At 51.4% G+C, this 21,783-nt stretch overlaps 2 protein-coding genes across 9 annotated transcripts; one reads left to right on the top strand and one right to left on the bottom strand.

The window, feature by feature from the left end:
* The first annotated feature begins 275 nt into the window (after positions 1 to 275).
* On the top strand, positions 276 to 9,152 carry FAM151B (family with sequence similarity 151 member B). Of its 4 annotated transcripts, XM_038125465.1 has the most exons (7): positions 287 to 622; positions 1,175 to 1,300; positions 2,697 to 2,716; positions 2,798 to 2,853; positions 5,050 to 5,258; positions 6,839 to 6,974; positions 8,561 to 9,152. In XM_038125465.1, the coding sequence occupies exons 1-7, from the start codon at positions 604 to 606 to the stop codon at positions 8,712 to 8,714; spliced, it is 720 nt and encodes a 239-aa protein (XP_037981393.1). In that variant the 5' UTR covers positions 287 to 603; the 3' UTR covers positions 8,715 to 9,152. The 4 variants fall into 4 exon arrangements, with proteins under 4 accessions (XP_037981395.1, XP_037981393.1, XP_037981392.1 ...); XM_038125467.1 differs by lacking the exon at positions 6,839 to 6,974 and having other exon boundaries at positions 276 to 622; positions 4,956 to 5,258; XM_038125463.1 differs by having other exon boundaries at positions 314 to 622; positions 2,697 to 2,853.
* Positions 9,153 to 12,129: 2,977 nt separating this feature from the next.
* ANKRD34B (ankyrin repeat domain 34B) lies at positions 12,130 to 19,847 on the bottom strand. 5 transcript variants are annotated; one of them, XM_038125461.1, is made up of 5 exons: positions 19,701 to 19,847; positions 18,192 to 18,401; positions 17,253 to 17,317; positions 17,041 to 17,099; positions 12,130 to 16,809 (listed from the first exon to the last, which is right to left on the bottom strand). In XM_038125461.1, the coding sequence occupies exon 5, from the start codon at positions 16,758 to 16,760 to the stop codon at positions 15,276 to 15,278; it is 1,485 nt and encodes a 494-aa protein (XP_037981389.1). In that variant the 5' UTR covers positions 16,761 to 16,809; positions 17,041 to 17,099; positions 17,253 to 17,317; positions 18,192 to 18,401; positions 19,701 to 19,847; the 3' UTR covers positions 12,130 to 15,275. The 5 variants fall into 5 exon arrangements, with proteins under 5 accessions (XP_037981389.1, XP_037981388.1, XP_037981386.1 ...); XM_038125460.1 differs by having other exon boundaries at positions 12,130 to 16,916; positions 17,049 to 17,099; XM_038125458.1 differs by having other exon boundaries at positions 17,049 to 17,099.
* Positions 19,848 to 21,783: the final 1,936 nt, after the last annotated feature.

Genomic DNA, 21,783 nt, shown 5'->3' with positions numbered 1-21,783 from the left:
AGCTGGGAGCTCCCCCAGCAGTGCCCGAATTGCACTGTGACCTGCAGGGCTGAGTCTGCTGCTGCCCTGAGCAGGGGCCAGCTGCAGCACATGGGGGCTCTGAGCATTTCCACAAGGCTGCCAGGCACGCATGGGTGTACACCAATTTCACACAGCACCAGAGAATTAAGCTGGGAAATCGCTCCCAGCCCATGGAGTCCCAGCTGTGCCCCATCCCCACCTTGTCCCCAGCCCAGGGCTCCCAGTGCCACCTCCAGGTGGGCACTCCAGACTCCCCCTGGGCAGTTCCAGTGCCTGAGTGCCCTTTCCATGGGGAAATTCCCGCTGTTCCACCCTGAGCCAGCCTGGCCCGGCTGAGGATGGCCTCTCGCCCTGCCTGCCTCCCGTGCTGCAGCGTTGGGAGCCCGGGAGTCCGTGTGTGCAGCTGCAGCCTGTCCCGCGGCTCAGGCCCTTCCTGCTGAAGAGGCTCCAAAGGACACGGACACACCGTCCCCGCTCGGGCTCGCTGCGACACGCTCCGCACCGAGGCGCGGCCCGGCTCCGCCCGGAGCGAAGGCGGTGGCACCCAGCCCCCGGCGGGGCGGCGCCGGGCCGGGCCGGGCCATGGCGAGCGCGGCGCGGGGTGAGCGCGGGGCCGCGCCGGGCCGGGGCCGGCCGGGGCTGTCAGGGCTGGATCGGGATCGGGATCGGGATCGGGATCGGGATCGGGATCGGGGCTGTGAGGGCTGAGCCGGGCCCGGGGCCGGGGCTGTGAGGGTTGGATCGAGCCCGGGGCCGGGGCCGGGTTTGTGAGGGCTGGATCGGGACCGGGGCCGGGGCTGTGAGGGCTGGATCGGGATCGGGATCGGGATCGGGGTCGGGGCTGTGAGGGCTGAGCCGGGTCCGGGGCTGTGAGGGCTGGATCGGGATCGGGGCCGGGATCGGGATCGGGATCGGGGCCGGGGCTGTGAGGGCTGGATCGGGATCGGGATCGGGATCGGGATCGGGATCGGGACCGGGGCCGGGGCCGGGGCTGTGAGGGCTGGATCGGGATCGGGATCGGGATCGGGGCCGGGATCGGGATCGGGATCGGGGCCGGGGCTGTGAGGGCTGGATCGGGATCGGGGCCGGGGCGGGCCGGGGCTGTGAGGGCTGCCCGCCGTGTCCCCGCCGTGTCGCCGCCGTGTCCCCGCAGGCGCCTGGAGCGAGTGGCCCGTGGATCACTTCCTGCGCTGCGGGCGCATCGCGGCCCGGGACGGGGCTGCCGTGCGCTGGTTCCACGCCGCCAACAGCAGCGCCCGGGCGGCGGAGGCCGCGCGAAGTGAGTGTGGCACAGGCCCCTTCCTCTTACACCCCCTCCTCCTCCTCCTCCTCCTCCCCCTCCTCCTCCTCCTCCTCCTCCTCCTCTCCCTCCTCTTCCTCTCCCTCCTCTCCCTCCTCCTCCTCTCCCTCCTCCAGGCTCCTCACGGCTGTTAAATCCCTCCAGGGATGGGCTCTCCTCCCTGGGCACTTCCAGCCCTGAGCCCCCTTTCCATGGGGAAATTCCTGCTGTGCCCACCCTGAGGCCGTTCCCTCTGCTCCTGTCCCTGTTCCCTGGGATAAGATCCCAAATCCCCCCCGTGTGTCCCCTCCTGGCAGAGCCACAAGGGCCATGGTGCACCAGCCTGGGCGGCAGCGGATTGAATGTAAATTTATGTGACTATTTGAAAGACACATACTTGTGTAAATGTATATGTAACACCCTTTATCCTGGATACCATCACTAGCTCTTTTCTTCGGATTTCAGTCTTCAGTGTGTGTATTGGGCACACTGCAGAGCTGGTAGCACTGCCCAGATTCATTACATAAAGCTGTTTTCAAGAGCCTGAGCACTCCTGAGACCCCTCTTTGCCTGTCGTGTCTGTGAGCTAACGTTTTCCTTGTCGGTTTTGGCAATGAGTCAAGGGGAATGCTCAGTCTCTGCCAGTATTAAGTCCTGCGCTCATCTTTCCTCTCTCAGGAACCCTATTTGCAGAGGAAGAGATCTGAAATTTAACAAGTTCTTGGAAGTCCGTTTTTCTGTTCCCCTGAAGAAGAAAGCTTGGCCAAATGCACACTGAAACATCAATTTTCACTTGGTTGTAGGCTTGCAAAGAGTTTCGTGACTGGAAACCCCCGAGAATGGCATTTTTTGTGTCACACACAGCAGTTCCCCTTGGAGTGAGGGTGCAGGGGCTGGTGTGGGCAGACCTGCTGGGTAATTGTTGCCCTGAGGTGTAACATTTTTGCCTGGGGTTTTGAGCTGATCTGATGAGCTCTCAACACCCCAGAATCGCTCAGCATTCTCTGGAAGGCGCAAAAGGAGCAGGAGGCTGATGTGACAGCGTCAGGAACAAAAAAGGTTCAACAAAAGGCAAAATAACAAACTCAAAGCGATCCAGGTGCCACAGACCTGTGCTCCTGGTAAAGACACCTCACAAAAGCGATTTGGTTTCTTTGTTCTGTGCTTTTCTACTCAATGGCCCAGGCGGGACCTTTTGGCTCATGGCCAATTAGCTGTCCCCAAACTTGAGGTGAAGCCCCAAGGTCCTATCAGTGATTTTCCTACCTGATCACCGGGAGAAAGTTCTGGGCTCTTTGCTTTCTGGGGGACAGAGGAAGGTTCTGTCCCTCTGTCCATAGGGGCACGTTCCTACCCTGAGGCACTGCAGGCTGAGGTGTAATTTCTCACCCCCCAGGCGATGTGCACATGGTGGAGGTGGATGTTGTCCTTCGGGGAGGGGACGGGGAGCCCATCCTGGCTCACCCCCCGGACACTGACAGCGACATCACCCTGCAGGAGTGGCTGGCACAGATGGGCAGCACCAATAAAGGCATCAAGCTCGACTTTAAGAGGTATCTCAACAAAAGGATGGGTGTGTTGCTTGTTTGCGTTCTTACCTGTTACAATTCTACAGCTGGTTGTCAACCAAACCCCTCCTTATTGTGCAGTGTAGCATTCAGAGGCATAATCCATGTGGAAACATAGTCCTTAATTCTCAAATCATGGCAAGAACAAACCCTTTAAAAGTGTTTTGAGCTACAGGTAATGATTTTTTTTTTTTTTTACTCAGTGAATTAGGTGCTGTGAGCAGAACTTTCCCACTGGGCAGGTGAAATGCTGGTGCCTCTCTGGAGGGCTCCTTTCTCTGCCCTTACTAACTAAACAGAGGCTCACTCACAGTTTGAGCCATTAGCTGTTTCACTTCTGGAGTGGCAAACACACCTGAAAGCCCCATGAGATTGCCCTGGAAGAGTTTGAAATGAAAGTTCATGAAAGTAAAAACCGTGGGCAGGCTAAATCCTGTTATTGTCACGGGATCTGTGTGTGTCCTTCTGGGCAGAGAAGGAAAAAAGAGCAGTAGGCATTTGTTTGGGCTTACTTCTAGTGAGTTTTGGTGAAGTTTTTCCTCCATTTTAATTACTGTTTAAATGAATTTTAACCTACCTACCTTTCATTTTTCCACAAGAAGTTTACCGCCAAGTGGAGCGATTCAAGAAAGCTTTTAAAAGTGCATGGCATCACAGAAGTATTATTGTGTAAAGACATTTAAAAGTACATCACACAGTGCAGATAGAGTCAAATAAGTGATAACAGATTTTGATGTTCCTTTTCATAATATTTAATTGCTGAAGTTTCGGAGATAATTTCAATGGTGCTTTAAAAATGTACTTTTTAAAATGTCTGCTCTATTGGCCTGACTGACCACATAATTACATCTCCTGCTGGCTTTGGCTACTGAAATTAATGTATTCTGCAAAAGGTCTTCAGTGTCCCACCTCAGAAATGCCAAAGCCATTTCACATGAAGGCAGCAGTCTGAGTTTTCTAAATGCTGTGCAACAACACCAGTGCTCTCGGGTTTGCGTTTTTTTGGGAGTGGATTTTTTTTGTTGCTGTTGTTTTGCTTTGGTTTTTTCTTCTCTCTCGGGTTTTGTTTTTTTTTCCCCTCTGTTGCCATCTTGCTTTGTGCTTTTTTCTCACTGCTTTGGGTACGAGGGGAGGCATTCCTCCAGCCCTGAGATGTGAGGATAGCAGCTGCTCTGGCCCCAGCCTGTGCCAGCAATGCTGCAGCCCCACACCTTAACCCCAGCAGCACGAAACACAAAATACACAAAGTGACTTTGCAGAGCAAACAAGACAAGCAGCTCAGGGGACTGGCTCTGTGCTTTAGAGCTAACCTAATTCCAAAACTCTGACCACAGTGGTTTTCAATTCCTCAATGTTACATCGTGCAGTAATTAATGGGCTGTGACAGAAAGAAGATTTTTCTTGGTGTTCATTTCTTTTCCCCACTGTTGCCCATCTCCTTTCCTTCCACAGTGCTTTGGAAGTTTTGGTGGGCTAGAGATAGGAAAAAGCAAATTGTGCTTTTTCTCGTGTCTGGACAGGACAGTAGGAATATGTGACCAGAGGTTTTGTTAAATGCTCACAGGGTGTCTGCACTGGTTCCTCAAGTGATGCCAGCTCATATTTAACAATTCAGACATCTTTAACAACTTAAATCTGTCAGATGGTCATAGGGCAGGCAGGCTTCTGTGTGCTGCCACACTTAGGCACTGTGGGACGAACCAGAACCGGGCATTAAACGTTCAAGTGGGTGCCTTTTCTATCTTCTAGTTGCCTTAAATTGGTCTGTGCTGGGCCTTTTATTCTCCTAGTAGAGGTGCATCACTTTGCATGGATCTGGCTTTGAGTCTGGATGTGGCACAGTGATAAAATCTTTGCCACTGGGAGCGTGGTTAAGGGGGGACAGATGCCTTTCACTCTTCGGACTGAATTTACAGCATTTGTGGCTCTCAGCTCTGATGGAGCACAGGTGTCAGAGGCTGCAGTGGCTTCCTTTGCTAAAGCCCTTCTCAGGCCTGCGCTGAAGAGGTGCCAGGGTCGGGGGTGGTGAGGTGAGGCCGGGAAGTGCTGGGAGCAGGGGGTGGAACGCTGGGGTTTTGCTCCTGCAGGGGCAGCCGGCGGATGGCAGCGGGCGTGGCACGGGGGTGTGGTGACACTGCGGTGACACTGCCGTCCCTGACCCTGCCCCGTGTCCCGGCGCAGCCTGGCCGCCGTGGGACCCTCTCTGGAGCTGCTGGGGCAGGCGGGGCAGGCCCTGGACAGACCCGTGTGGCTGAACGGGGACATCCTGCCCGGGCCCGGCGGGAGCTGCGCGCCGCTGGACGCCCGCGCCTTCCTGCGCGCCGTCACCTCCTCCTGCCCCGATGCCACCCTGTCCCTGGGCTGGACCACAGGCTGCCACCGAGGGCAAGGTAAGGGCAGGGCTGCTTTGCTGGCAGGGTGTGTGCAGCTGGCAGCAGCGCCAGGCCGTGTCCTGGCTGGGAGCTGCAGTGATTGAGGAGCTCTGTCCTGTGCCGGGGTGTTGGACAGGGCACTGTGCTGCAGTGGCAGCACAGGTGGGTGGAAAGCACATCTTTTTGTTCCTAAAATAAGCTGGTTTGTGCTTCAGCTCCTTCTCACCTGCTGAGCACCTCTGAGGGACAAACTCCTTAGCCTCTGTTTCAGGGGCTGTCCCTGAATCTCGGCAGCACTGATCTGGAGCCCTGGCATTCATCCTGAGGAAAAACAGATCAGCTGAGAATGTGGAACTTTATCTCTGCTTTTTCTGATCACTGCAATCCAGTTGCGGGTCAGCCTTATCCCTAACATTTCATTGCTCTTGGATACTTGGATTTTTGCTGTAAACTTCCCGATTTTCATTAATATAGGATCTTTTTCACAGGCTTCCTCTTGCAATTCTCACTATGGGAAGCACAGTCCCCCCAGTATTGCCTGGGGCCACCATGGCAGGATTATACACTATCCCCATTGCTGCTTACTCAGTAGCAAGATTTCTTATTTTATTGTATGATACACTGCAGTGTTATTAAAGGGTTCAGTGCTTTCTCCCAGGTATTTTCAGTGCAGGAAAAAATTGCTGGAAAATGTATTAGAAATACTGGGTAACCCGTGAGAACAAAGTTCATTTTATCTCCAGCCCAGATTTCAGTTTATGCAAATACTAAGTGAGGTTCTACAATAAAACTTAAGAAAACCAGCTCATTTGAGTGATTTCACCTAGAAGTTGCTGCTTGCCCCAGAAAACTTTTTTAATACTTAGTGCATTTTTACTCTTTGTACTCACTACATTTCATCTGAGTAACTGAGGAAAAAGTTATTAACTGTTGTTACAGGATTTTTATAGCCTGTAGAAACAAAAGAGCAGGTAAATATAATTTGAAATAGCTCCAGTCCTAATAAAAACCCCACCAAAGGCACTTTCAGTGCTTCAGATTGCTTGATTGTAGCATTTTTAGGCACAGAACATTTTTGTCCGTGTGTGTTAGATTTGTGTATAACGTCATTCCTAATGGATTAACTTAAGTTTTTGTCCCAATTTTTTCTTGATGGTTTTGTTTTTAAAGGGTCCTTGGAAATGTTAAACCAGGCCATATTGAAGTCAGAGGTTTTTAGAGAAAGGGCAAAAATACATTAAAAATGCCACGTTCTGTGGCTGTATGTAAAGAAACTAAGAGTGTGTGTAAGGTATGGGAAATAAAGGCTTGCACGGTGAGTTCATGTTCCACGTTGAGGGTGCATTTATTGCATCTTCCCTCTGGCATGTGTGGGCTCAGAGCCACGCAGCAGTTTCACAGGGAATTTCGAGGTTTTCAGGAGCACGGGATGAGCAGGCTTTGTGTCACCAGGGGACTTCGGGGACCCGGGGCTGCGTCTGTCCCCAGGGCTGTGAGCTCTGAGTGCCCCGTGTGTCCCCATGGGCTGAGTGCCCTGTGTGTCCCCAGGGGCTGTGAGTGTCCTGAGTGTCCCCAGTGAGTGTCCTGTGTGTCCCCAGGCTATGAGTGGCCCGCGGTGCAGGAGATGTGGCAGCTGTGCCTCCCGCTGTCGCAGCCGGTGTCGTTCGCGGTCAGGGCTGCGCTGGTGCCCGGCTCCATCCCGCAGCTGCAGTGGCTGCTGCAGCAGTGCCCCAGGTCAGTGCTGCCCCCACAGCTCTCCTCCCTGCAGGGCCCAGCAGAGCCAGGCCAGTGCCAGCCCCCGGCCCTCGCCTGTCCTCACCTGTGTCACACTCAGCCCCATGGCATCGGAGATGCGGAAATTCCTCCTGTGCCAGTGCTTCATTGCCCGCAGGCCTCAAAGCGTTTGAGTCCTCAGACAGAAGTGGTCACTGTTAATTTCTGTAAGGTAGTTAAATTCCAGAAGCTTATTTTTTATTACCTGCTATGAGGACTTTTAAATGGTGCCTAGGTGTGCGACCCAGTGCTGCTGCAAACATTTCCTGAGATGGATGTAGTTAAATTGACTAAATAGTTTCATGCTGCAATTGGGAATTCATCCAATCCAAAGACTTAGTTTTGGAATGCTATTTATATTTTGGTAGCATTTTTGCAAAATGTCAAAGATGATTTTTAGATTGGAAGTCAGGTGTTTCCCTGCGAGCTAATTAATTTTGCTGAGGCACTTGAAATGTATTCAGTGGTTTTCATACAGGAACTTACATTTTCATTTCAAAATCTTTCTTAACAACCCCTAACCATTTCATTATAAAAATTACTCACATGTAATAGAATGAGGATAAGACCAGCTTCCCACATATTGCCATATACTCATCTTTTCCAACTGCTCTGCCTGCCCAGAGTTTAATAAAACTGTTCCATCCAAGGTCAAAGCCCAAGACAGAAAACTTGAGGGAATCTCTGAAAAATTTCTAATTATTCAGAAACAACAGGGTGGATAAGTTGAGTGCTGATATTCTTTTCTATGATGAAGACTCAAGACGGAAATTGGAATTAAGCTGTTAGAACTGGGAAATTGAATTTAAAATATTATTGCGCTAAGAATGTACCTTAAAAATTGTGCCAGTCTCAAATGTCCTTGGATACAAACATTTTTCCCACAGAAATATGGGGATTTTCTCTTTCCCCTCCTCATAAAACTCAGGGGGGTTCTTCAGTGGCATGATTAGAAGACAGAAATTTCTGAGCCAGTTTTGCTCACATACAAATGAATTTTCATTTATCCATTTTTAAAGTTATTTCAGTTTTATTAAACATGGGGAAAAACCAAGTGTATCTCATGTGGAGGCTGTGGCAGTAATGCTTTAGCTGAATAATGCTTTGGGGGATCTCAGTGTTTTTTGAGAAGTTCTGTGCAGTTAATGAGAATTGGGTTAGGTGGCATCTCTACACATCCCTGATGTGACAAAGCACAGAGCACAACCATCACCTGCATCTGGGATTGCATCATGCTTCCTGTTTTGAGGCTCAGCTTGTGACTGTTGATTAATTTATCGAACCTTAGATGCTCAGTCTGGTGAATTTCGTTGCTGGGTATTTACCTGAGTTCTTTAATTCAAATCCCTCTGAGATCTGGCAGAACAGTCACAGACAAATTGGTCTGGGGGTGCAGTTGTTTGTATTTGCTCACATTTCTAAAGTTAGGATGCTGCAATCCTGAGTATTTTTAGGAGTCTGTTAGTGCAGTGTCTTTCTGGTTTGCATGCTTTGTCTTAACATACTCCTCTTTGTTCTGTTTGTTTTCTCCCCTTTTCTGGACATAGGTTCAGCCTCACTGTTTGGACAGGAAAGGAAGATGTGTACTCTGTAGAAGACTTGCTTCTCATCCGAGAAAATTTTGATAAAAGTAGGGTTTATTATGACATTTTTGAGCCACAAAATTCTGAATTCAGAAAAGCCATTGGAATAGAACAGTAAATGCAGAGCAGGCAGTGCCTGACCCTGCAGTGCTTTACATTGTAAACCCCTTTAAATGTGAGGACTTTTCAAGTCAAAGAAACGCACTTTCCCTGCCAGAAGGGCTGTGCTGAGCACGCCTGTGGTTCCTGGGGGAGGTTTTGTTTGGCACTGTGGGGAAAGGCCTCCCACACAGAGATGCAGTGCCTTGCCCGTGGTGCCTGCTCGCGGCGTGGGACCCCGGTGCCACGCTGCAGGAGGGGAGAGTGACACTGCCAGCTGCTCTGCCCGTGCTCCCCGTGCCTGGGGTCACTGTGGCCGTGGTGCAGGTGTCCCCGTGTCCGTGCTCCCTGTGCCCAGGCAGTGCCAGAGCAGTGCCATGGCCAGTGAGCGGCCCTGGCGGGTGCTGCGAGCTGGGCTGGGTGTGGCAGCAGTGACAGTGCTGTCCCCATCAGTGCTGTCCCCGCCTTGGCTGTCCCCAGCACGGCTGAGCTGTCCCCACCTGGGCTTTCCCCAGGGCTGCAGGCTCGTTCCCTCGCTGGGCTGCGTGGCCCTGCAGCTCTCAGAATTCCACACAGTGGAAATGTCCCGGATAAAAGCTGAGCCCCTGCTCACCACCTGCAGGGAGGGCCCTGTCTGGTTCAGTGAAACCTTTTATTGCCCCTTTTGCTGCTGCAAATCCCCAAAATCCACGCGGACTGAGATGCAGGCCCTGTGGGATTGGCTTCTGCCAGGCAGCACAAACGATACCAGAAGAAGCAAAGGTTTCTTGCACAGTCACAGAGGACATCTCAGCTTCTGAATGACAGCTAATGCTGTGAGAAACTTTGTCAGCTTCTTGTCCCCCTTTTCCTCTCACGTGGTTCCTGCAGGAATTTCATTAACTCGCTGTAACCAAACAGATGCTGCACACAACATTTTACAGGCTGTGAGCACTGAAGTGAATTGCAGTAATTTTTACTGCTCTGACATGGCATTGGTACAGCTGTGGTAGAAAAGTTAGTTACAGTTCTTAGTCCTAAATCTTGAATTATCGTGGTCTCACATTGAAATTCAAGACTCCCTCTTGTAACCTACAACTCCTTTGAGAGATTTATCCAATAGCTGTTTTCTGTTCTTCAGGGGTAGAGCTTGCTTCCTCTTGGTCGTCTGCTAAGGCATGCTTGGCTAAAATTAGGAGCAGATTTTTCCACATAAGGAAGGAAATTACCCGATTATACTTGGGATAGCTAAGCCGAGTACCTGATTTAAGGTAATCTCTCATCAAGGGAGCGCCTGGCTGTGCGATTTCTACAGTGAGTAACGATTCATCTCTCAGCTGTGGTTGCTTGCGGGCATTTGCATTCATTGATTTGCAGGGTTTCATCTCGCAGTGGCAGGTCCCTTTGGGACCACAGGGACACATTTTCCTGCTGTTTGGAAATCCTCCCACTGACCGGTTCCCGCCTGAAATACTGAGATTTGTTAAAACTCCCTAAACTGTTCAGTGAAAAACATCAGCCATTGCCAGAGGTATTTTTAAGGAAGAAGTATCTCTGGGCAGTATCTGTGGATGTCAGCAAACAGGAGAATCAGGTAAAATTAAAGAAGACATCATCTGGACTACCTGGAAATTATCTGGAAATGGCTGTGTGGTGCATTTGATTATTCTGCATGGATTATTCTATATATATGAATTTCTGTAAGTAATTTCACCTAGGTATCTTTGCTAGTCCCCTGTGAGGTTGTTTATGTCAGTCTGGCCTGACTTGCACATAAATAAATTAATTTGATTTTGTTTCTCCGTGTTTATTCAAATGCTCTCCTAAAATAAAATGTGTTGCTGTGGGGCTGGTTTTAAAAGTCGTGTACAGGTTGATGTTTAAAAATCAGCAGGTTTTCGGGAGAAGGCAGGCTGTCACTCACTCCGTCTGCGAAACTCGAATGAAAGCATTCCAAATTGCTGATGCTTTCGGGGAAAAAACAGGAATTTACTGCAGTTCCTCAGCGTGCCTCTGTGCCTGGGATTCAGGAGCTGGAGAATAAATAGCCCCGTGCGCATTTCTAGAAAGCATCTCTGGTGCTCAGCGTGAGAGCCCGGCGTCATTTTGAACTGGACATAACTTTTGGGACAAAAAACGCCTGGATCAACAGGAGCTGTGCAGCTGCGTGCGTCACCAGCGCGGGCAGTGCCTGGCTCGGGTGACAGGCGCTGCTGGGGAACGGGAATGCTGCATATTGACACCGATACATATATGTGTGTGTCTAGATGTAGCTGCATGCTGGGGAGCTTTCTTACAGAAAAGGTCAGCTTGTGAACGGGAGAGAAAGACCCGTTGTCTGTGCGGGAGGGCTGACCGCTGGGCGCTGGAATATTGAGTGATGACAGTTGGGATTTCATCCCTTTGGCTCTGAGAAGCCCCGCTGGGCTTTCTCAAGGTGTTTCGTTGTGAAAGCTGATTTCCCTGAAGTTAGTGCAGTGCCAGTGTAGAACGTTTTTGCCTGGGGTTTTGAGCCGATCTGATGAGCTCTCAACACCCCAACGCTACACCCCAGAATCGCTCAGCATTCTCTGGAAGGCACAAAAGGAGCAGGAGGCTGATGTGACAGCGTCAGGAACAACAAAGGTTTAATAAAAGGCAAAATAACAAACTCAAACCGATCCAGGTGCCACAGGCTTGTGCTCCTGGTAAAGACACCTCACAAAAGCGATTTGGTTTCTTTGTTCTGTGCTTTTCTACTCAATGGCCCAGGCGGGACCTTTTGGCTCATGGCCAATGAGCTGTCCCCAAACTTGAGGTGAAGCCCCAAGGTCCTATCAGTGATTTTCTACCTGATCACTGGGAGAAAGTTCTGGGCTCTTTGCTTTTTGGGGGACAGAGGAAGGTTCTGTCCCTCTGTCCATAGGGGGCACATTCCTGCACCAGCGGTGCTGTACAGTGCAAACGTAAGAATGTTTACGAATCCCTTGCTGTAGTTGGGACAGGAATTAGCTCTGCTGATATGGCATGCAGGGAGATAAAGGTCTTACACGGGACTGATGAGGAGAGAAAAGGAAATTTAGTGCCTGCTTGGTTTACTGTTTTTCTTGTATAGCTGCATCAAATTATGGCAACATTCTTTTGGAAGTGCTGTGTAGTTGTGAAAGACAAAGATCAAAACAAAGCAATTACTCCTTAAAAGCAAAACCAAATTAAATGCGCAGCGAAAGATATTTTGAAGCCTATATTTTGAACATTGCACCTTAAAAACAACCTTGAAAACTGCTAGTTTACGACATTTTTGTGTGGTGACTTGCTGTTCTTAAATCTCTCAAACCAAAATAATGGGAGTTCTTACATAATCACTGCTTTTTGTGAAGCCTCCACTATTTGTTTTGAAGTTACTTCCATTGTGTGGTTTCACAGCACTTTGCAGAGAAAATGAAGGTGAGAAGGAAAAAAAAAAAAAACCCGGATTGTTTTGCACCTTTCCCGAGGGTTTGAAATCCCTCCTGCGCCGGGGGCGTGTGGCCGTGGCTCAGCCCGGTGGTGTCACCGCGGTGTCACCGCGGGGCCGCTCCCCAGCACAGCCCGGCTCCCCAGCGGCCGCGGGCGCTTCCTGTGCCGCCACCAAGGGCTGGTTTTTAACCCAGGATTTAACATCAGGCGCTGGGGTCGCGCTGACCGCGCTCGGCTGAAAAGAACATCGGTCTGGCTGGGAAATGTCAGGGATGAAGGCTTCAAAGATAACACAAGTGCATCTCTGCTGCACAAGTGGAGGCACAGGAAGCTGCCGGCAGGTGGAAAGAGCCTCTCTCGCACCATACTCTGGACGAATTTAGCTGTATTGCATTAAGTCCGAGTAACCGTTCCCATTTTCTTGTACAGAGGCGGCCCGAGAAACACTCCTGAGTGAGTACCTTTTGCAATGACTCATCATTTTCTGAGCAGTGAATAAAAGCATGTGCTTATTTCCATGTTCCCTCTGAGGGGGAAAAGTAACTTTTATTTATTCAGCATAACGACAGCAAGAGAACAAAGCTTTTTCCTTTGGAGGTCACTTGTAGCAGCAGCACAAACAAAAACATTAACACTTCACACTACTTTGCATCACAATTAATCACAAAATACTGGCGACACTACCAAAAAACTTCCCTTTTCAAGACTCTTGCCACTTCCCTCCACTGTCTGAGCATTGAATAGAAAAATTACGGTTTCATTTAAGGGAACCACAGTCCCATGTACATAATCAATTTTAAAATCAAAACAGCATAAGTTGGGCTTTATACCCTCAGCAAAGATACCAGTTAGAACACCTGGTGATAGTCAATTTCCTCTAAGAAAGAATTTTTACTTTTTAAAGATCTGTTTTCCCCTTCAAATATTGAACTTCACTATGAGGTGAACAGATGAGAACTTGCCATTTCCTTTTGTATTATCATAAAAACATCTGGAAAGTACAATTCTGTGTAGGGACTAATTTGTACTCAGTTAATACTGACATATTTTGTTCCACATAGTTTCTGTATCATAAAAATATGTCCACATAATCCTTTTTTGTACCTGGTGTACGCAGGGCCTGATTCAGGAAAAATCTCCTGAAGGAAAAGGCAGAACCTGAATGGAAACAAATACTCCCAAAAAGTTATTTACAGAGAGCATATGTTTATAATCCCCTTTCAATGGTTTAGTGTTTAGAATCCCCATTACATTGTTTTATGGTGATGATCCCCATTAAATGTTCGTAATGTTTGTGATCCCCTTCAAATTGTTTGATGTCTCCGATCCTCTTTGAATTGGTTGATGTTCAAGATCCCCTTAGCACTGTTTGATGCTTAAGATCCCCGTTAAATTGTCTCCTGCTAAGTGCAAAGCTAAATAACAATACAGGCTTTTTTTAGGCGATGTCAGATTCGGTGAGCTTTTGGACTGAAGCTGCAACATACCCACTGAGTATCTTCAGGAAATAAATACCTATTTTCAGTATACTGAAATTCACACTACACAGACACAACTCCAACACAAGTAATTTCTGTAAAGTACGACAGAACACATCCACTTTTCCTCAAAATTTAGAAGATGAGACCTAAATGCTAAATGCAATACCAGAAATCCAGCATCTACGGGATGCACACAGAGACAAGGGAGATACTTGGAATCACAAGACACTAAAGGAAAGAAAGATTTTCAGATTTTTAGATAGAGACACTTAAAAATACGCAGCAGCTCGGAGGCTGCAGAGGACTGCTCTCCACTTGTGGGAAATTCAGCCCTCGGCTTCAAATTAGGCAAAATGTGGGTTTCCATCTCCCAGGTGAGTTTCGTAACTACACTCACAGGATCACAGAGTGGTTTGGGTTGGAAACCGTCCGAAACAAAAGCCCATCTCATTCCAAGGTCCCCGCCACGGCAGGGACACCTTCCACTAGACCAAGTGGCTCCAAGCCACTGGAACACTCCCAGGGATGGGCCAGCAACAGCTTCTCCGGGGAAGCTGTGCCAGGGCCTCGCTTCCCTGAAGCTGTGGGGTGATCTTTTTGGGGTCTGTCTGAGCAGGAGGACAGAGCTCCCGCTCCTGCTCCTGCTCCTCCTGCTCCTCCCAGGTGTGTGTGGGTGTGTGTGTGTGCGCGCAGTGCCCCGGCTCGTGCAGACACTCCGGCGGTGTCCCGGTGTCCGCAGCCCGGCGAGGAGGGCTGTCACCGGGGCAGATTGCCAGGCACGTCTCTTTTTGGAGGCTCCACAACCGCAGGAGGCTACAGAGCCTGTTCCAGCCGCAGGCGCTGCCCCCCGCACCCTCGCTTTTCCCAAATAAAAGCGCTTTTCCTCGCTTTCCCGAATGAGACAAAGTCCCTCTGGAGCGGATTCCAGAGGCTGCAGCGGCAGCAGCCCGCGGTGCCCGGGGACAGCCGGAGCGGGGCTGGCTTGCGGCACCCCCGGGGCAGATCACTCGCCCGGCTGGCTCCCGGCAGCGCTGCGGAGCTCCGCGGCTGCCAGCGCCGGCTCCCGGGGCCAGCCGGGCTCCGGGGCACGCTGCCCGCCCGCGGCCGGGCTTCCGCGGGCGGCACAGCCCTGCGGCACCGCTGTCACCAGCGGCGACGTGTCTGCGAGGCTGCGGGGGCCAGGGGACACTGCCGGGGTGCGGCTGCTGCCACCCAGCCCGCCGCTGCCTCTGGGGTTTCTGTGTATGTACAAGCTGGACACGGGCAGCCCGGCGTCCAGCATCACAGTCAAACGCTGCGGGGTCCCAAACCCCCTGTGCACACCTCTCTGCGTGCTGCAAGGGTGCGTGTTTGGGGAAAGCCTGGAGGGGTAGTATTTACAACCTACAATGAGAACTGCAATGCTGAAGGACTGTTGTGGGTTGTCTGTCACAGGCAAGTTGAAAACTTTACAAAACCAGCAAAATGAGCGCTCCTTAGTTTGGAGAAGACAGCCTCGTTAGATGTCTGTTCATTTAGTTTCTGAGCTGTACCACTCATCCTGAGGCAGACGTCACTTCACATCACAGCCCTGCTCTATTTTGTGATACATACCATTACAGCCAAGCACTGCAGCGAATATTTACATATCGTAAAGATCCCCTTTGCTCTCCTGCTAAAGATTCAGCGACTGCTGAACCTGCTCAGACTGTGATCTGCTCGTACGGCCTCCGCCGCAGCAGATTGGTCTCTTTGGTCCCCTTAGGGAAAGCAGATCCTGGGGGCACTAAGTGAGTTTGTCCATAAGAAATCATTCCAGAGACTGTGTTTATGACAGTGAGCTCTGGAACTGGGGGGCGGGGGCTCACATTCAGTGGAGGCAGAAAACCTGGCCTCGTCTGATCCACCACTAGGGCTCCTGAGCCCTCTTCCTCCAGAGGAGCCTGATTTCTGCCTCGTGGAGAAGCGGGAGACATCTCCAGAGCTCTTCTCGGACTTGGCAACAAAGTCTGGTAGGTAGGAAGAATCTCTTTACTTCCTTTTGGTGACTTACTACCTTTGGTGTCAGCAGCAGGAATCAGACTGTTAGTCAGCTGAGAGCCGGAGATGTTGTAGTTTGCTTCTCCGCTTCCTTTCTTGAGAATACTGCCAAGGTTTGAAAGCAAGCTGATTTGCCCCAAACTGGCATCCATGCCCATGGGAATCTCACTGGGGTTATGCTTCTCTTCAACAAAAGGAGTCTGATAGTTTATGGCATCGCGCAGTGCTTTCCTTGACATGGTTTGATCAGAGGCTCTCAGCGCCTGAGCAGTGTCCTTCCTGTCTCTACCTTCGTGACTGGTGGTGATGCTCTTGCCCAAGTCAAGGCCACCCACCGAACAGGAGAGCTCCTCCATGGGACTGATGCCCTCAAGTTCTTGTGGAGAAGCAATTTTCCTCTGGTGAAACACTGCTGGACAGCACTTTAGCCACGGGTCACACTGCAGCACCTGTGTCAGCTTGAACCGTGCTGGGGTGGAGCTGGCTTTGGTCATCAGTGGCACTCTTTCAGACGAGCTGTCCCCCTGCTGCCCGCCGTACAGCTCTTTGAAGCTGAAAGGGTCTTCTGGACCCTCGTCCGGTTCAATCTCTGACGGGGAGGTGCAGTCAGCTGGGGAAGCGCACTCCTCGAGGTCTGGGGGAGGCACGTTCAGGTACTGCTTCGTTTTCTGCCTGCCTGAGGCGGACTTGTCGGTGGTGATGATGATGACCTCCTTGCCCCGCGCCTTGCAGGCCTTGAGCAGCAGCTCCAGCGTGTCTCTGTCGGCAGCGTTGATGGCGTACACCAGCGCAGAGCAGTTGGAGTGGTCCGGCAGGCTGGGGTCGGCGCCGCTCATCAGCAGCAGCGACACCACCTCGGGGCCCGCCTTCTCCAGGCAGGCGTGCATCAGGGCCGTCTTGCCCGACTTGTCCTGGATGTTGGGGTCAGCCTTGTTGTCCAGCAGGTACTTGACCATCCTGGCCTTGCTGGCGCTCTGCAGGTCGGCGTGCTGGGTCATGCAGGCCACCATGAGCGGCGTCTCGCCGCGGCTGTTGCTCTCGTTGACGTAGGCGCCGCCGTCGATCAGCAGCCGCGTCAGCCGCAGCCGCCGCTGGTACACGGCCTTGATCAGCGAGTAGCCCTCGGGCGGCACGTCCGCTGCCTCCATCGTCCTGCCCTGCCCTCCTGCACCTGCCCTGGCCTCGCAGCCACGCCCGCTGTGCCCGGGAAAACACACCCGGGAAAGAGAAGGGATGGGGAAAGAATAACAGCGGGTTTAACCGTGCTAATTGCTCCGTAAACGCCCTCGTGGTTTGTGAAAAAACTATGGAGGGAAGAAGAGGAGAAAGGTTTTCCCACCCTTTAGACTTACAACAAATGCGTTAAAAACTTAAAAAACCCTTCAGTATAATTATAGTGTTTCTATAAGATTAAAGCATGAGTGTCACCTTCTTACTTTTTGACTGTCCTTTTACACAGTCTTCTGCCTGAGCAGACAGTATCAGCTCTACAACAAAAGAAACATTTGACAACATCAAAGAGAATCAGGGGGTTTCACACACACAAAAAAATGAGTAGCTTAATTAACATTAGGCATAAATAACATACATAGCAATGTACATTCATAAATAACAATACACAGTCACATAAGAATGTATACCTGCAGACAGGCAACTAAAACTTCTTTGTCTTGTATGCGCTTGCTTACCCGTGTGTAGGGAAAGCCTTTACAGAAAAAGAAAAAAAAATCAGTCTTTAATAATGGGCAGAGCAATATTATCCCAACACAAGATTAGGTATGCATTACATTATTACATTCTGTTATTTACAATGTGTTTCTTGAGAGATAAAAATGTTTAACTGGTTTAACTGTAAAGGCAATTAATTAATCATTTTTATTCATCACTGAAAACACTAGTAATGTTCTGGTGAGTAACTGAAAACCAGTAATTTCATTTTGTTTTACTGTGAATACCAAAGTCAAAGGATGATCTCAACATACTTTGCTCCAGAAGTCCAACAAGCAAAAAAAATGAGCACCAGATTTACTCCCTGGATATCTGGGGAGGAAATCTGACTTTGACTGGTGGCTTGTTTTTTTTCACCCCTCTGTCTTGATGAAACATTTTTAAAAGGTAATTGCACTGAAATTACTTTAGGGATTCACTCTATTATAATAAAAGTACAGGACTCACTACTGTCGATCTCAGCTTTCATCGAAGTGCAAATCATCATTGTGATTTTTATGTGTACTTTTGACAAGTAATGTATTCACGATTATTGTGAAGTCCTTCATAAATGTGTCCAATCAATTTGTGCACTTAGGTTTCCAGAAGGAAACTGCAGAGAAATACCTGGTAGATAACACACATGTTGGAATTCTGGCTGTGTTGTCCCTTGGCTTTGACTCACCTGGAAGTTATTGGTGATTTCACATTTCTTTCCTATATATCTAAAGCTCCTCTGATACTTCACTGCTCACTTTATTCAAGTGACGGCACATAGCTTTTATTACAGAAGCCCTTCCATCTGCAGAAACCCCTTTTACGGCCAAAAGAACATTAAATATTGAACAGGCACGGAGAGAGAATAATGCTACCTGAAGTGGTGCAGCAGGTCAGGGCTGAAGGTGAGGCTGCTCCTCTGGCATCTCCTCTAACCCCTCCTGTTGCTGAAATTCGCTGTTTCCGCCGACTGCAGCTGGTCTGAGGGACGGGAAGGCTGACCTAAGACAACAGCTGAAGTTGGAAAGGCAGGAGTAAATGGGGCTGGCAGGTATGGGCTTGCCTGGAGAAAGCCTGAGATGCTTCTGTGCAGAGAAAAGTGAAGAGAGGATTCATGACACGGGGAAGAGAAACACACGAACACTTTGGAATCAGATACTGTACCATCAGAAGAAAGTGTTACAGGCTCACAACTAGAACAACATAATGCAGAACACACTCCCGAGTGCTGGGTGACAGCCACAGCTTCATCAGTTCATCACATCACACCCGGACTGGCTACAACCTGCTCCAAAAACCCCACAGCTGGCGTTTCTGAAGTGAAAGACCACCAGCCGAGCAGATTCCCTACAACAGCAACTTATTGGACAATTCATTGCAGATCGGTGCTGGACAGATTGGGACTGTACAGCATTCCTAAATGCAATTAACTGCCATGTCAGAGGCTCTCCATGAGTTCCTAAGCTGTCGGGACTGACACAGGTGCCTCTCACCTGTGAAGGTAAACTTTGGAAGCAGCTTCAAGCCTTAAAGCACTTTGAGGAATGAGGAACTTATGGAACTCGGTGTGTGACACTGAATCACGGGCTGGTCTGTCAAATCACCCACAAATTCCTCTTATCCCTGTGCAAATAATACTCCTGCACCGTGCTGTTTAGAAAGGGCTTAGCTTTGTTTTCAAACAGCAATATTGTCCTGGAAAGTACTCTGAGACAAAATAGCACCGGGCACCTCATAGCATGAAAACCTGGTTCTGAATCTAATAGAGTAATCACAGCACTGAGGGGGAAAGAGCCCATCGACGTTATAACAAATAAACAAATAAAGGCAACAGTGTCATGAATGCATGATATGAATGAAGGAGTCCTCGCAAAGTATTCCTCACCTGTTTAATGTGAGAGCCAGATTTCCTGCCCTCCGAGCCTCAGCACCCTCACTGCTAAACAAGCTCTCACAGTTGTGCTTAGAGAGTCTAGAATCATTCCAGTGAAATTGTCATTGGATCTCATCTCGGAAAAAAAGCTTTCACACTCAAAGAGCACGAGCACTTCGGTATTTTTATGATTCTTCATATACACATTAAACCTGGCAAATTCAGTCAGGGCAGTAAAAACTTGTTTTGCTGCTTTAAATTTACCACGTACGAGTTACTTTTGATTCACAAAAAATTCCCATTCCAACGCTGCCAAAACTGCTCCACCACCACCACCACCCCAAAGTTTCCAGCACAACTCGCAACCTGACGGCTCTAAAGGGCTTCCCCGAGCGCAGCCGGCAAAGAGCAGGGAGCCGGCAAACTTCCCGGCAGCGAGAAGCACGCACAGCAACACGCACACACCACGAGCAGCAGACGAAAGCTGCGAGAATTACTTTAAATACTTTACCGCGCTGTCGGCGGCGAGGCGGCCGCGCCGTTCCCTGCGCGCTCGGCTCGGCTGCGGGCGGACGGGACGGAGCCGCCGCTCCTGGCGCTCCCGGCGGCGCCGAGCGACACCGGGACACTCGGCAGCGCCGGGACAGCGAGCACCGCCCCCGGCACCGCCCTCGGCCTCGGCGGGGCTGCGCTGCTCCTGCACGGCCGCTGCCCCGCGCAGCCCCCACCCCCGGGCCCACCCCCGCAGCGCGGGCCCGCCCTGCGCCCGCGGCCGCTGCCGCAGCCCCGAGTCCGGACCCGGAGCCTCCTCACACCCGGCTGCGTCCCCTCACACCCCACGGCTGTTCCCCCGCCCCAAATCCGGACCCACGGGCCCCTCACACCCGGCTATGTCCCCTCACACCCCCAGCACCCCACGGCTGTTCCCCCAGCCCCAAATCCGGACCCACGGCCCCCTCACACCCCCAGCAACCCAAGGCTCTTCCCCCAGCCCCAAATCCGGACACGCAGCCCCCTCACACCCGGCTATGTCCCCTCACGCCCCCCCCCCCACATCCACACCCGGACACCCCGACAACCCAGATACCCCTCACACCCCAAAAACCCTTCACACCCCACACAACCCACACACCCCACAGACCTCATACACCCCACAGCCCCCTCACGCCCTTCTCCCTCCTCGTACCACACACACTCCACACACCCCTCAGACCCCACACATCCCTTGAAACGTCTCCCACCCCAAATATCCTTCGCACCCCACACAACCCTCACACTCTTCACCCTCCTCGTACCACATACACCCCACACACCCCACACACCCCTCAGACCCCACACACCCCTCAGACCTGTCAGACCCCTCACACCCCTCAGACCCCACACACCCCTCAGACCCCTCACACCCCACACACCCCTCCGAACCCTGCTCCTGCCCAGCTCTCACCGCTCCTGTCACCCCACGCACCCTCACACCTGCACCCCCCCCTTCTCTCACACCGTCCCACAGCTCACAGCCCCACACACCCCATCACCTCACATCTCCTGACCCCCGGCCCCGGCCCCTGTCATGGCCCCAGCCTGCAGCACCTCTGGGGCTTGCCCTGGTGCGGGTGGCTGCTCTGGACAGAGGCAGCACCGAGGGGTCCCTGTGCTTTGTGGTCTCCTGTCGGTGCAGCCAACGGAGGAGCAATGCACCGAACAGCCTCCTCACCACCACACTGCTTCCAGCCACCCAGGGCAGGATTTAACGGGGCTGAGAGGAAGCTGAGCCCAAGGAGATGCTTCCCTCAGGTGTGAAAAAGTTTGGCTCTGCAGTAATTCCTGGTTAGTTTCACAGGCTAGAATCCTGTGAAATTATCAAAGCACAGTCAAAGACACTTCTTGGTTTCCATGCAAGCTTTGGACGCCTCCGCAGCAGCACAGTCAGGCTGATGCTGGAGGGGATCTCTGGAGGACATCCAGTCCAAGCCTCCTGATCACCCAGGAACACCCTGCCACCATTTGTTTAATGCCTCCAAGGACAGAGGCTCCACAGCCTTTCTGGGCAGCCTGTGCCGGTGCTCGCTCACCCTCACAGTGACAAAGGCTTTCCTGGGGCTCAGAGCCTTGCTCCGTGCCCCTTGGCTCTTTCCCTGTCACGCAGCGCGGCCGGAAGGATGCAGCTCTGCCGTGTGTGCATTCTCCTCCGGTGCACAGCAGCGAGAGCCCTGCAGGGCATTGTCTCTTCCAGGCTATCCAGGAGCAGCTGCCTGAGCCTCTTGGCTTCTGACGGAGAGCCTGTGGGCATCTCCTGGGACACAGCGCAAGGATGTTCTCTGCAGAAATCCAGTCGGGCCCTGCCCACGCCTTCCTTGTTCATGGCAGGAGGTCTGCAGGTCGCCCAGGCAGGGCCGCCCTGGAGCAGCCAGCCTGACCCTTCCATGCCTGCGCTGCGCTGCGCTCTCTGTAGTTGCTGTGTGCCTCTGGTGGTGCTCACGGCGTGTTCTCTCACACAGCTGTGAGCCACAGGCCCTCCTGATGGTCCCCAGAGGCTCCCGGGGGGGTTTCCTTGGAGTGCACCTGGCGGGGCGTCCTCGCTGCTCACACGGGGCTGT

This window comes from Motacilla alba, chromosome Z (assembly GCF_015832195.1).
Source record: "Motacilla alba alba isolate MOTALB_02 chromosome Z, Motacilla_alba_V1.0_pri, whole genome shotgun sequence".
In the NCBI taxonomy this organism is placed as follows: Eukaryota; Metazoa; Chordata; class Aves; order Passeriformes; family Motacillidae; genus Motacilla; species Motacilla alba.
This window is presented reverse-complemented; position numbering and strand designations above follow the sequence as displayed.

Bases quoted from the DNA above. Each gene is read 5' to 3' on its own strand.
- FAM151B (XM_038125463.1), top strand. The intron at 1,301-2,696 runs GTGAGTGTGGCA...CTCACCCCCCAG, and splicing joins GGCGGCGGAGGCCGCGCGAA to GCGATGTGCACATGGTGGAG. The intron at 2,854-5,049 runs GTATCTCAACAA...GTCCCGGCGCAG, and splicing joins ATCAAGCTCGACTTTAAGAG to CCTGGCCGCCGTGGGACCCT.
- ANKRD34B (XM_038125461.1), bottom strand. From the start codon at position 16,760: ATGGAGGCAGCGGACGTGCCGCCCGAGGGCTACTCGCTGATCAAGGCC.